The sequence below is a fragment of the Leptosomus discolor genome, chromosome 1 (genome assembly GCF_034619465.1).
Source record: "Leptosomus discolor isolate bLepDis1 chromosome 1, bLepDis1.hap2, whole genome shotgun sequence".
In the NCBI taxonomy this organism is placed as follows: domain Eukaryota; kingdom Metazoa; phylum Chordata; class Aves; order Leptosomiformes; family Leptosomidae; genus Leptosomus; species Leptosomus discolor.
The window spans coordinates 152,575,672-152,590,290 of record NC_141391.1 but is presented as its reverse complement, the minus strand read 5'-3'; the positions used below and the strand labels follow the sequence as shown (position 1 = coordinate 152,590,290).

Below are 14,619 nucleotides of genomic sequence, written 5' to 3'. Positions count from 1 at the left end.
TCAAGTGCAAAGCCTCAGTTTTGGCATAACCTGATAGCTGAGTGCTTGGCTAATTGTGCAGCGTGGCTTCTTTTAAATGTCAGTCTTACAATTCCTGAAAGAGGAAAACAAAGCAGCTCTTTTCCTATTTGAGCTATAACTAGGCTAGATACCACCGAAATCTTCTCTCTAAACTTTGAGATCCATCTGGGAGAAGCTCTTTGTTAACTCCCATGTTCTCTCAAGGCAAAAGATGAAAAGAAGTTTTTGGCTTACATATCTCTTGTTCCAAAGTAACGAATGAGACAGTGATTTTGCAAATTTGTCCTTCCTTCCCTTTCTGCTTTAAAGAGGATGGACTCACTGGTCTATGTTTCCAGTGGCCTGGCCTTGCTGCAACCTTCTGAAACTCAACAAGAGATTAGTAGAAGATGGTCTTGCATCCACAGAATGCAGTTTAAAGCAGGACAGCATTATGAACCCGAAGTCAGAATTCACTGAAATCCTACCATACTCAAGAAATCAGAGCACCAGACCAAAGCCTATTTCAGTTCATCAAACTATTTCAGTGAGAGTACTGGTAATAATACATGTGGGAAATGTAAGCTGACTTTTCCTGTGGTTCTCCTAGCCTTGTTGGAAGGGAGCTTTTTGTTCAAGCTTGCTGTCTTGGTTTGAAAGACAGGTGTCTGTGGAGGAAGGCAGGAGCCTCCCTTGAAATGGAAAGTGCAACCCCCTTCCCTCCAAATTATTATAATTTTGAAATTAACGGGCCTTCAGGCAAAGATATGGGGAATAGGAATAACAGTTCTTTACTAATATATATATATAACACAAGGCAGGGAAAAAACCAAACAACCCACTGGTTTACACTGACAGAGTCAGAAATACAACCTGACACCCTGTTAGGGTGGCAGTAGCAGTCCGATAAGATGATGGCTTCAGTCCTCCTGAAGCAATGGATGTAGTGCTGTTGAAGCAGCAATCAAGTAAAAGAGTCTGGTCTTCCTCCGAAGGTCCACTGGTAGGTAGGTAGCTCTTGTCCTCTGGAACTCCAGTGGGGGGAAAAACTCCTCTGGGAATCCAGTGGAAGAAGGCTGCTAGGGTGTTCGAAATCTCAGTTTATATTTAGCATGGACTGCTTGGCTCCTTCCCCCCGGGTGGAGCATCTCACAATGGGATGGGGAGTCGTGAGGCAGTTCCTTGATGGGCCATTAACAGGAGATAGCCCAGGAGCGAGTTATCGATGGGTCAGGCGATAAGGCATTGTTGTGCCCATTAACAGAAGATAGTCCAGAGGGGGGAGGCAGGGAGCACTGCCCCACCTGGTCTCAACAGCTCCTGAAGATGGTAATAGAATACTTTTTTTCTTTTTGGCACATTTTACACTGTAACCTAGGACACTTGCCAAAAAATTTGTTCCTCTTTTTAAGGAGTAAAGACTTCTTTTGGAAAGTTGAGCAAAAAATAGAAATTGTTGTGCAACCCTGACCATACAATGAGCCTGCTGGCTGTCTGCTGAGAACCTGAAACTTCTCACTAAACATCTGTCCACTAAAGGCCGATGACTTTTTGCAGCCAAGAAAGAGCAGGAGGGATATGAAGACTGCAAACACTGGGAACAACTGGCCAAACAACTTTAGTTCCAAGCTTTATAGGCAACCATGGGCAGTGGGCTGCCTGGCAAAAGGATGGTGGTCAAATTGAGTTGCACCTAGTTGTTGATAACAGCAGTGAAGGACTGGCAGGAAAGTTGCACAGAGACTGTACTGGCTTTTCTGGAGTGGTTTTTCCTCTAGTGAACTAGGAGTTGATGATGAAAAAGTTTATTTTTAACCCTGTAGCTGAGGCATAATGTTTCCAGCAGCCTGAACAAAGGCATCCAACTAAATGAAGAAGTGAGAGTGTTGGGTGACTTTACCCAGCTTGCCCTGGATGTGTTCCCGGCACGATATGAAAGTGTCTGTCACAGCTCTGCGGTGGGGACAGGACCGATTGGTAGCTGTTTGTACCATGGCTGCTGCTGTCAACTTTAGGTATCTGGTTGCGCTGTTCATGGTGTTTTACGGGTGAGTGGTGTTCTGTCACTTGGGAAAATGAAGGGATTTTCAGTGGACTGTAACTTCACTTTGCAGCTGTGATGGTCAAGGAGGGTGGTGGAGACACTGACACGAAAGAATGATGAGCTCATTTTTTGAGCTCACTTTTTAAGCTCTTTCATTCCTGAACGTTTTGGACTGCAGGCAACTCCTTAATCCTCAATTTCTCTCAAGTTTATGGTTTAATCTTGAAAGCAGCCTGATGCTAAGGAGCTATCACCATGGCTTTGCAAACCAGAGTTTGGGAACCACATTATTATGTCCTTCTGTGGCAAAAGCATTTCAGTCTGAAGATGTGAAACATCTGTGCAGCTTGTGAGCAGCAAATGGTGCTGTGGCAGCGTTAGGGCAAAATGCAGAACAAGGCAAGGATAGCTTGGGAGCTGGCAGAGACCTGTGCTTGCACCCTAAATGGCAAGACTGAAAAGACAAGTCCTTACTGTTAATGGAGACAGTGTGGACTTCCAGGGAGTTAATCACAGTCACTGATGGTGGGTAGGTGTAACAGACTGCTCTAAGTGCCGACTTTGGCCTGCAAAGATGATACAGAAAGCTGTACCTGAAAACACTAGAAGCAGAACTCTTGTGGCTTCAAGTTACATCTTCCTGCACATAGAGAATACTTTTAAGTTTAAATAGGGCCAGATTTCAACAATGGGGCCTTGAAAACCAAGGGGAGAGATTAGATATTTTTTCCCCGCAATTCTTCAGGGTGCAGTCTTTGGATTGCAGCCTTATAAACTTCATCCTCAAAAAATGAAATGTTGGATTATGATGTGTTCCTGTGACTTTTAAAGGAAGGACATGAGAACTACTAGACTCCAAATAAAGAAGAAAAAACTGACACAGAATCATACTTGTTATCACTAAAGGCACACGCTGTAGCACTCATCTGATGTTGTGTAATCTTGGGCCTTACAGACTTTCATTTGTGAAACAGACTTGCCGTTGTAGTTTTATTATAGTTTATTCAATTGTAGAAATTAATACTCTTGCAAGTGCCCTTTATTTTATTCAGAGCACAGCTCTCCCATGTGACCATGGAGATGTAAGGGTATTGTGAATGTCTGGGCTTCCAGCGGTGTCCAAGTTAATAATGCTCTGCGATAGCTGCTACAATTTCCCAAGGATTGGTAACAAAATGCCACTGGCTTGAGAAGTCTGCTGGAGAGAGATGAATTAAACTGTGGGCTCTGTGGAAACCTCGGCAATCCATTTTGTATGTCTGCCTTTCTAGGGATTTAAACATGAGAGGGAATGCGTGGATGAGACAAAGATAAACTTCTTAGAGCTTAGGCTGTTTCCACTCATTATAAGGTTGAGCATTTCCCAAGTTGTTTTTCAAATGGCTGGAGTAATTGCTCCTCAAAGATTGAAATATTCCTTGCATTATTTTTTTTTTCAATCTTAGGAATTATAATACAAATGACTATGTGCATATATAGGCGTCTCCTAGAAAAAGGTAGTGTCTGAAAGATCTTTCTTACAAAGTCTGTTTTGGGGGAGATTTTAAAAAATGCATACACACATGACATTTTTGCCTTTTAAAGCATTTTTACTCCAAATAGTTACATAGAAAACCTTTGCTTTTCTGCTCGCTATATATAAATGGTTGCACTCCACACTAGTATTTATCAAAACCAATGGGAAGATATTGCAGAGAACAATTTACATGTGGACAAAATGTGGCTATGCTGTGAAAGAGACCTGGGTTCAGGGCCTCAACAGCACCACAGAGGAGACTGCAGTGTGCGTTCCCCTGGAAAGGAGACAAGTAATTGGACAGAATAATCAGAGAATCAAATACACTCTTCTTTTCTAACTTAGGTGAAAAGACAAAACTGTTTTTCAATTAAAAGTTGCTCAGTTTTGTTAGCTGAAGTCAATACAGCCTGAAAAGTCAAGTTTTTAAAGCATCTGGAAGCAAGGAGAAAGGAGCTAGTATGGGTCTGTACCACAACCTCACTCCTGTTTCTATTCACAGCAAACTGTAGAGGAAGACTGGGCAACTGCTTGTAACACTATGCATACACACACACACACTCTACCACCTCTCCACTTTTTTTTAATTGGATCGTATTATTTTCCATTATAAAACATCTTTACCTTTTAAGAATGGGGGAAAGAAAGCTTAAATTAAGCCTTTACATTCCAATTATGGCAAATGTCAGATAAATAACATGGCAGGCAAGAAGTGGTCTTATTGCCTGCCAGAGTCTGTGCCCTCCCCGACACCCTGCTGCCCTGGCATAGAGCTGCTGCCCGCCAGGGAGGCTGCTCTGCCCCACAGCCATGGGGACGAGCAAGGGGCTCCCTGTGTCACCAGGGGCATCTTCACGGGTCCTGCTGCCACCTTGTCAGCATCTTTGTAGCCTTTTGCCCTGCTGCTGGAGGCTTAACCATGCCAATAATGGGAGCTAATTCAAGTTTTCCTGTGAATTAATTCTTAAGGTGGCTCTTAATCATAAACTAATTTATGCTGAACCACTGATGGCAGGCTGTGACATGGATTAATTGTATAAATGGAAATTTATTGAAGTGGAAGTTATTTTTTTTCCATTAAGCATTTGCCAATGAGGGAAAATGCGAAGAATTGGCCTCAGTGAGTATCAGCCTCAGGATATTTCCCTTGGGGCAGAACTGATCCCCAGTCTGAGAGGCTAATTCTTAGTTCAGGCAGTTAGATGCAGGCTGATCTTGATCACCCTGTTTAAGAAAATACATGTTTTCAGATTTCCATGGATTGCCACTCTGCTTTTATCTTGTAACTCACGTGCTGTGTCACTCACTGGTAAATCCACTCTTTCGTCAGGGATAAAGGGCGTTGAGATGCTGTGGGTTGTTTCCCCAGGACGGTGTGCTGGTTACAGCCCCACGTCACTGACCTGTCCAAGTTGCCTGAAGGCAGCGCTGGTGCAAGGTGATTTCTATGGCAAGTAAACATTTCCTGAAGCATTTTTGTGCATTTTATCTGAATGTCTCTTAAAAATCACCTGGTCTGGCTTGTCAGTAATCGCAGCTGCCGGTATACAAACCAGATGAAAGATGGAAGATTCCAGGATGCTTTGAAGTCTGAGACACTTATATGCATTGCTTCTGTGGAGCTATTGAGATCTGATTTGAAACCCTTTGCTTTCATAAACAATTTTTGTCTCAGATGTGAATTTCAGATTTCCTTTTTCATCTGCAGTATGCTATATATAAACATTACAGATCTGAAGGTACCAAGCCCCTAGACAGGTCTTATAACTGTTGTGCCCCGTTCTTGACTCGCGCTCAGAGCTCAAAGCAAAATACTAGGTTTTATTTTCCATTTTTTCTAATATACCTAGCTCAGCTAATCCATCTCTTATTACAAAAAGTAGCAGTTGAACAGCGATTGCTTATAATACTTTGAAGAGGTAGCATGTGGAAAAACTATCAGTCACGAGAATGTTTTAAAGCTGGTTCAGGTGTTTCCCTCTGAAGAATTATCTCTTATTCATGAAGGTTCATTGTGGTTTGGGTTTTTTTTTTTCCCCTCTGTTGTTGGCTTTGTTTTGTTTAAAACTATTGCTTAGAATTGTTTTGTTCCTTTTGATAAGGTACTCTTTGAGAACATCCTCTGATTATCATCTTCCAGGATACATACTTAAATACGTGGCTTTGCAAAGCTGCACTTATGCATGTTCAAAAAGCAGTAGAGGAAAGAAAGTGGTGTCTAGGTAACCCATCTTTTCAAATGCTTCCAAGTGCTTTCAAATTGTATGTAGAGCGGGACTTAAGAAGGAAAAGAACGAGGAAGCACGGTCTATTTTTAAAGCATCATACTGGATTTAGAAGATCCACACTGAGACTCCAGCTCTGCAGTAGGCTGTCTACCTTACCTTTGGTAGGTTACTGGAACAGAGTTGGAAAACCGCCGAATTGTTCTTTCATCGGGAAGGCTGTGTGTGTGGAAACCAGAATAACAGTGTACTGATCATGGAAAGACACCGTTTCTGGTTCAAATGAGTATGTGTGTGCTCTTACACAGGCCTTGTACTAAAAAAACCCTGTGGTTGGGCAATTGCTGAGAAGGTCCCAGGTGAAATTCACTTCTGTTTGATTATGACCAAAGATTTGAACCTGTTTTGGACGTAGCACCTGAACAGGGGAGGTATTAGCTCTTCTGGGCAGGGGCATCATTGCCCAGGGGTCCCTTTCCCCTCCCAAAGGACATTGGTTTCTTTTTTGCTGCGGCATGGGAAGGATTTTGAGATATCAGACTCCTTTGTAGCAGGAGAAGTAATTTTTATGTTGAGCTTTGTGAATTGCTTAACAACTTGGAGCATCTATACTCAACCTGTAAAATTAACGGAGAAGGACTATTTTGATTTGTTTTCTCAGTCACTGCCTCTGCTTGGACTTTAAGATCTTTGGGATTGATATTCCTGCATGCACAGTATCTGTTGTAATATACCATGATGGTTGGTTATTGTCCTGTTATTGTATTACGAAGAATCAACATCAAGACAAATATTTGTCAAATTTTGGCCTCTTTCAGAAAAACATTTATAGTGAATTGATGTTCAAGTGCCGAAACTACTTCCATCTCCATCACAAAACAGTGATTCATAATTATACAGGAATCTCTCAGGGTTTGCATTTTAAGCATTACTTTTTATCTTGTGAGCCACATGAATGTTACCAGACCTTTGTAAAATGTGGCTGAACCATGGCGCTCGCGCAGCAAAACTGCCAACCCATGGCGGAGCGAGTCCCCGCTGTGGTTGCTTGTCCTGCACAGGGAATTGAGATGCAGGGATTTGGCCAGGGGCCCCTGGCAGGCGCTGCAGAAAAAGGGGTTGGATCCAGAGTCTTTGAACTCGACTCTGTTGCCCTCTTCACTTAGGGAGAAGGTTAAGTGTGAGACACATAGCCAAATCCAGCTAAGTGGTTGTTAGGAGGCAGCAGTTGCAGTAGAAGCCATAGGGGCCACTTTGCCCTGGGATTATCCTCCTTGAGCAATTTCTCTTGGAAAATGTCCTGCGTACAAATCAGAGATTTAACTCTGAACAGGAAGATCTTGCTGTAGGGGCTGTGCTCGGTGGTGTTCCCTGTCTTGAAGACACAGGATAGTTCCCTGTACCAAGAAGGCAGCATGAGAGCTGTGGGTATAGCTGCCAAGCAAAATAATACTGTGGTATAAGCTATCATCGCTTTGAGAGTGGGGAGAAATGAAAAGTAAAAATAAGTGATACAGCAATGCATGTAAGAGAGGTGGAGCAATCAGATGGAAAGGAGATCGAAGGTAAAAAATTTAAAGCTAAAAGTCCATCTGCACACTGAAGAGAAACACATCTGGCGTTCAGGACATTCAGTAAGACTCCAGATCTTCTGGGTCCGTTTTCCACTGTCCTGGGCTGCACAGCAAAGAGAAGGGGAGGCATTGCACTATGCTTGGGTCTCCACTGTCTGCTACTTACTTCTGTACCCAGGGATGATTTTGCATGGATCAGATCTTTGCTTTGGTGGCAGCAGCTGCTGCTGTGGGCCATCACCATGGGCTGTGACCTTCTGCTTATGCATTTAAAGCAGTCAGTAGTAGCCTTGTTGGCATTGCAGGGCCTCTCACTGCGTCCAGCATGGTGTACAACACATGAGGTGGGTGAGCCCAGAGAAGAGGAAGGGAGTTATTTATTTATTTCACGGATCTCAGGAAGTTGCCTTGATTTGAGCCATTCATCACTAAGTTTGTCACCTCCTGTGGATGTCACCCAGATAGTGTTTTAACTTTTTTGTATCTTTTCCGGATGTTTCTTGATGTCAGATAGGTGGGAAACAGGACTGTTGTGTCCTCACTCTGCTCAACAGACAGGCCTTTCTCAAAACACTCCCTAAACAGGCAAATACTACCTAATCCCCTAATCTAGCTCTAAAGATTGCAGTAGGTTGAGAGAGTAGTTTTCCTACCTGAGCCTGCCATTCATAAAATAACAGGCAAAACTTGGCTTGCCGTTGGGGGTTGTTGTAAAAGTCTAACAGTGATGGTGGGATAGGGTTTGGAAACGCTCTCTCCCTTGACGCAAACAGGCTGGGGATGGTGGGATAGGGTCTATACAAACCCTGTTTTTTCCATCCATTTTTTCCTTCATTCCTTTTTTCCTGTTCTGCTTCCGCTTTTTCTCTCTCTTGTTTGGGGAAATGGAGGAATCCCTTGTTTCCAGGTTGTCCTCGGTATGCTTCCCTCAAATTCTGATAGGTACAAGAATCCCTCCATCAAAAGAGCCTTTATGCCTTACAGGATATGTGTCTAACCTTGTACAGACTTGAAAGTAAATACAAAGTAACTAGAGTTTCTTACTTCATTAAACAAATATCAAAAGAACGATTTCCATTTTTTTTAAATATTATTTTTCTGGAGGAACCTGGGAACTTCCTTCTCTTCTGGAAACAGTGCTGGGTACATAAATATGTTTTATCTCTGCTAATCACTAACAAGCACATGAGCCACCAGTGTGCGCTTGCAGCCTAAAAAGCCAACTGTATGCTGGGTTGCATCAAGAGAAGTGTGGCCAGCAGGTCAAGGGAGGTGAATCTGCCCCTCTGCTCTGGTGAGACACCACTGGGAGTACTGTGTCCAGCTCTGGAGCCCCCAACACAAGAAAGACATGGAGCTGCTGGAGCGAGCCCAGAGGAGGGCTATCAATATGATCAGAGGCTTGGAACACCTTTCCTATGAGGACGAGCTGAGAGAATTGGGCTTGTTCAGCCTGGAAAAGAGAAGGCTCTGGGGAGACCTTATAGTGGCCTTCCAGAACCTGAAAGGGGCCTGCAGGGAAGGTGGGGAGGGACTTATTACAAGGGCCTGCAGTGATAGGATGAGGGGTAGTGGTTGGAAGCTGGGAGAGGGCAGGTTTAGACTAGATACAAGGAAGAAGTTCTTCATCCTGAGGGTGGTGAGACACTGGCACAGGTTGCGTGAGGAAGTTGTGGATGCTCCATCCCTGGCAGAGTTCAAGACCAGGTTGGATGGAACCTTGAGCAACCTGATCTAGTGGAAGGTGTCCCTGCCCATGGCAGGGGGGTTGGAACTGGGTGATCTTTGAGGTCCCTTCCCACCCAAACCATTCTACGATACGATGAATTAGCCTAATAATTTGGTCATCACTAGTTGGTTTTTTTTAAAAAAAAACCAGCTTCCTCATAGTAAATTGGTTGCAAAACTTGTGCTGGTGACTATGTTAAATATATCAGTAGCATTAAATAAAAGTGAGCATGCATTTCTAGACTTGAATGCCCTTATCCAAAAAAATACTTGCAACTTTGCTGTGAAGATCTGTTATTTCACGTGGCTGTGTAGATCAGAACAGACTTTGAAATTGTCTCATGCATACTAAGACATGCTACGAAATTTCAGTATTTGATTTTTATTTTTTTTTACCTTTAAATTTTTCAGAGTTATGAAATGTTATCAGACACCTAAGCTTCACCAGTAGGTCTTGTCAGTTGAGTTTGTATAAGTGCTTCTCAACAAGACAGCCAATGGATGTGTATAATTATAGACCATTGCATAGGGAGGGATTCATAAATGGCTGATCTGTAGCTGGGAATGGTTTTGAGGTGTAACCTTGAGACTGACTTGTATGCATGAAAATCATTTTGAAGATTGAGTGACTAGCTGTTAGACAAGATGAAAAATGTTTTTGCCTTGCTGGCTGACCTTCTGCAGATCGAGCGTGGTGTTCCACTGAGAGGTGCTAGCAAGAAGGAGAATGGGTTATGCAATTTGTTGTTTTAATTTGCATATTTATTCAAGTGCGTCTTCCCAGTGACCTCCTAATAGCTGAGCAGTGACGGATGACAGCGCTTTTGCTGTTGCTGATGTATGCCAGGGTATCAGGCTGGCTTGTTCAGAAAATGGGAAGGGCCAGGCTGAGCTCCTATCCAGGCAAAAGCAGTCAGTGGGGCTATAGGAAAAAAGCCTTCTTCCATGACTCAAAACCAGAGTGTTCACACATATATCTTTAATTTCACCGAGTGGAGAGAGGGGCTAGGAGACAAGGGCAACAATCCAAGTGTTACCCAGGATCCAGGGCTGGCCTTGGTGAGAGTGAAAATCTTTTGGTTGCTCAGGCCAAAGCTCGTGAGACTTGCCTGGCGCTGATGAGAACTGGATTTGGATACAGCCATAGAGGAGACATCCCTTCTGCCGCTCTTGCTGGTTACTGACAACGTCCCTGTGCACTGAAGCTGGGGGGAACAACTCCTTTTGCAAGTAGTGAAGAGTCACTTTCACGAGTGGCAGAGGCCCAGGGCGGGAATCAGAACTGACTCCCCCTCTTGTCTGTGCCATGCACATCGTCCACATCCAAAGTCCCGTACAAACCTGCACTTTGGTTTTCCTGTCTTTAACCGTTACCGTTAAATGAGATGTACTGCTTCTTTGTGTAAGTTAAGATTCCCAAGGAATTGGGGCTTAAGTACTTTGATGTTCTTAGAAATTTGGGACGAGTTGTTATTAATGCAGAAGCTGCTGTAATATGGAGTAGACGTAATCATCTGGTGTCACATTCACCAGCATCTTAAAAGACCCAGGGGCCTTTACCTGTTTCCTAATGGATTGTCTGCAGTTCAAGATTCACTGTAAGGATGACCATCTCTTTAATCCCAATGTGTGATTATTTTATTTTTTTTTTTTTTAAACTATGTTCTCAAATTTGGATTCCATCATTTATATTAATAAATAGGTTGTGGTATTGCATCATGCCAGCTGGATATTTGAGAAATAATTTGCTCTTATTCAAATGCTGAAATATACTTGCAGCTCAGCTGGACTGAATTAAATTTTAATTTAAAAAATAATGCACGATGTGTTTACTTGAACCAAAACATTGCAAAGCAATGAACTAGTGGATTAAATACAAATTTGAGAAAATTAATGCAAAATAAATATGCTAGCTATACAGAATATTTTTGAGAACTAAATTTCTATTAGCTTCTGTTTGGATTTTACTTAAAAGCAGTGCTTTTAAATACTTAGGGACTGTAAACTTGTGCTGGTATGTGGCCAAGGAGAGTCTTCTGGAAAGTACACTCAGGCTTAGAAGCATAGTAGTAAGTGGAGCAGAAGGAGGCAGGCAGGGGCAAGAGAGAAACTACAACGTTTCCTTGAAGTTCACTTCTTTCCCTTGTAAAAATACATGTTTTTTATAGAATTGAGTATTATTATCCTGTACTATAGAGAGAACTTGTGGTATATTTTAATAAATGAATTTAATGATGGAATAGATCTAGATACGATATGAATATTTATGCGCAGCAGTTTCTTCCTGAGGGTAGTGAGTTCTGACGAATTAAATAATGTTCAAGGTTTTTAAGTGCCATCTTATTTTCAAAAGAACATCTTACCATATAAACATGGTTTCTGTCTTGTTTTGTCACAGATGTCCTTGCCAACCAGATTTCAAAAGCGAAACACAGAAAGATAATTCAATATCTCTCTCTCTCCCTGTCTAGATTATCAGCGTCTGATGACGGTGGCGGAGGGGATCACGACGCTGCTGTTCCCCTTTCAGTGGCAGCACGTGTATGTCCCCATCCTTCCTGCCTCTCTCCTGCATTTTCTGGATGCTCCCGTTCCATACCTGATGGGACTGCAGTCCAAGGAGGGAACCGACCGCTCCAAGCTGGAGCTGCCTCAGGAGGTCAGTCTCCACCTTTGGGGTTGCTACTCTGAAACGTGTTATTAATATTCGTGTGAACTGGTGTTAGGAGACATCTCTGGCACCATGAAGACTGTTTGCTAGCAGGAGTGAGGTGGCGGGAGAAGTCTACGCGGCGCTTCTCGGTCCATTTCTGAATGTAATGAGTGCCACCAACTGCATTGAATTCTAAATGCTTCTCTCTGCTTCTTGCTGTGACACTGAAAGCTTCTCTGCTTTCCCTACATCATGTGCTTCACCAGATGTTGTTACCCTGTCAGTGTCAGAGTCCTATTGAAAGAGGGGTAAAGAGCATTTCATTTGGGGATGGTCCTTACAAAATTGAGTCTCGGGTGTATTTGCTAGATGATACAAGCCTCTCCCTGTCTCCCCACTGCTGCTGAGAAGCGTGCCCTATCCTGTCAGCCTTGTTCCACTGAGAGGTGAGCCCATGTGTTCCCGGCTGGGTCAAAGTCTATTACTAGACCAGTGTCCTGGCCTCAAACGAGCCAGGTCTGCATTAATACCATGCCTATGAACCACTTAGAGGTATACGCGCATACATACTTTTAAAATATTGACTCACTGCAATGATTGTCTTTTGGACAGAAGATCTTCTGTCCTCCTGTGCAATGGGAATTGAAAACTTTGCCTGGTCTGTCACATTTTCCCCAGAGGAAAAAAAGGAAGGAAAGGTCATCCTCCTAGTCTAGGTATTAAAGTCACTGATGGTAGAGAGTGAAGTGGAGATTTTTCTACTCAGAATTTGACCAAGATGATTAAAACTGCTTCACATTTTAACCTGTCCACTGATCACTCTCCGTACTGCAAAGTCTTTGCGATATGGCTAGCCTGCCTGCTTTCGAGGTGGTGACTGAACCCATCTCTTGAGCATGGTATGCCTTTTAACTTGGGTTTCTTCTTAAAATCAGTGGGAACCCTGAGAATAACCATTTGTATGGCTGTAACATCTCCTGATGGTGGGAGTGCTGTGCTCAGCTCCATGGGGGGACCTCTTCTGGGGCAGAGTCCCTACGGCTTGCAAATGGGTGCTCTTGCGCTGAGAAGGCAGGTGGGAGCAGCAGCAGAGGAGAATGTGCAGGAGGGGGAGTTTGTGTGTGGAAGTGGAGGGATAAACGCAGGAATTATTACTGTTAATCAGTTTTTAATAAAGGTCTGTTTTAAGTATTAGGTGGAGGTGACTGATTCGTAGCCTTAGTGGCATGTAACAGCGCAAATCAAGTCTTCCCTCGTGGATACAATGACCCAATTGCATGAAATTTTCATTGGTGTGGAAACGAAGCTGGTATCTAGCTGCACTTCTCCATAAAACAATGCAAATATTACATAATTACTGTGATTTTTAAAATTATTAGTCATGTGCCTTTAGTTAGCAGATTAAGCTGTCATTTCCCTTAAATTAAATTTTTAATGTGATGGGCTTGCAGTATCACTGGAATAACAAATTAAATATAGCCAGTGAGGGAATAGTAATAGTGGAGTAGAAACCACACCACACCCCCACACCCCCATTATGTTGTTTAACAGATGAATGAAAAATATCAGCATTTTTGAACATCCCAGGTCCAGTAACTGTGGAAGAGGGAAAGAAGGAAGGGGTATTGAACAGGGAAGATCTTGAATCTCAAATTCTTCTAGACAATAAAAGATAGAAAATCCTTCAACATGTGAGTAGTGATGAAGCACTATGTGCTGTAGCATTGCTTTATGGTTCAGGCCAGGGGCTAGCTTTTCAAGCTCTTGCTCTAAATATAAACCATTTGTTTGTTAGAGATAAAAATTCTAACAACTGGCCATCATGCTGTCTTAAGGTTACTAATCTCTCTGCATTAACTTTAATCATCAGATGTTTTTGAAGAGAGAAGTGAGACCAATTCCCCAAGGGTTTTCTGAATCCAAATCTCATTTTTCAAATTCTGTAAATGATATGCAGAGCTGAAATTAAAAAGCCTTTGAAATGAAATATTGATAGATAAGAAGACAGTCCCTGAGCTAAAGAACCGTACCAATGCATACCACAACTCTTTAATAGCTGTATAGTTAAGTAAAGCAAATTGTTTCGTATGAAGAAATGCTTTTCTTTGTACAGTCCAAATTTATTATGAAAAAGTGAAATGAAGGGACACTTCTGCTTTACCAAATGAATCCTAATACCCTTTAAAGTATCTATGTGAAAGGTGATTAATGTCAAACATGTCCCTGAAATATCCAATATAGTATAACCATGTGTGCTGTAGAATGTGTTGTCCTGCTGAAAATTAACCTTTTCAGAAAAGGAGGAAAATAAGTCCTTTTTGTTCATGTTATCTGAAGATTAGTCTACAGTGTTTGGTGAGAAGTAAAGAACAGTATAAGTGCCTTGGAGAAGGCAGAGGAGCTGTGCTAATGGCCAAATCGGGCTAACAAAGACCTGCTGCCCTGTGGGTTTCTGCATCTCCCATTCTGCAGCTTTATGCCAGGGTAAAACCCGTCAGAGCTCAGCACCTTGGGAATCTGACCTGGTTTAAGATTTTATTCAGCGTGGTGCACTCAGACAGTGAATGTCAGATGTAAGCCACAGTTTGGAAGATCAGTTACTGGTTTTCATTCTGCTATTATTCCTGAGGGTGCGTTTGCAATGTAATTAATTTTTATGTAGGGTTCTTCCGTCCCCCCATTGACACTTTCCTAGTAAAAGTATCTGCTCTGCTAGATTCATGTCTTCACTTAGCTTTAATCTTATGGGCTGAGATCCATCTCCATTCATAGCAAAGCTGTCTAAGAGCACTCTGAATCTCGGGCAGAGGAATTGCTAAGATTAAAAGCCTCCATGGAAACAGGGGGTAGGGGGGAGTGGGGAAATAGGGCTTGACCTC

General features: G+C 42.7%; 1 protein-coding gene across 5 annotated transcripts in view; it reads left to right on the top strand.

The window, feature by feature from the left end:
- Nucleotides 1-14,619, top strand: part of DENND5B (DENN domain containing 5B) — a 114,393-nt gene that overhangs the window by 61,443 nt on the left and 38,331 nt on the right. For all 5 annotated transcript variants that reach the window (XM_086467529.1, XM_086467526.1, XM_086467517.1 and 2 more), the window contains one exon: nucleotides 11,559-11,746. In XM_086467529.1, the coding sequence (XP_086323655.1) occupies nucleotides 11,559-11,746 (188 nt within the window). The remainder of the gene's footprint in view (nucleotides 1-11,558; nucleotides 11,747-14,619) is intronic.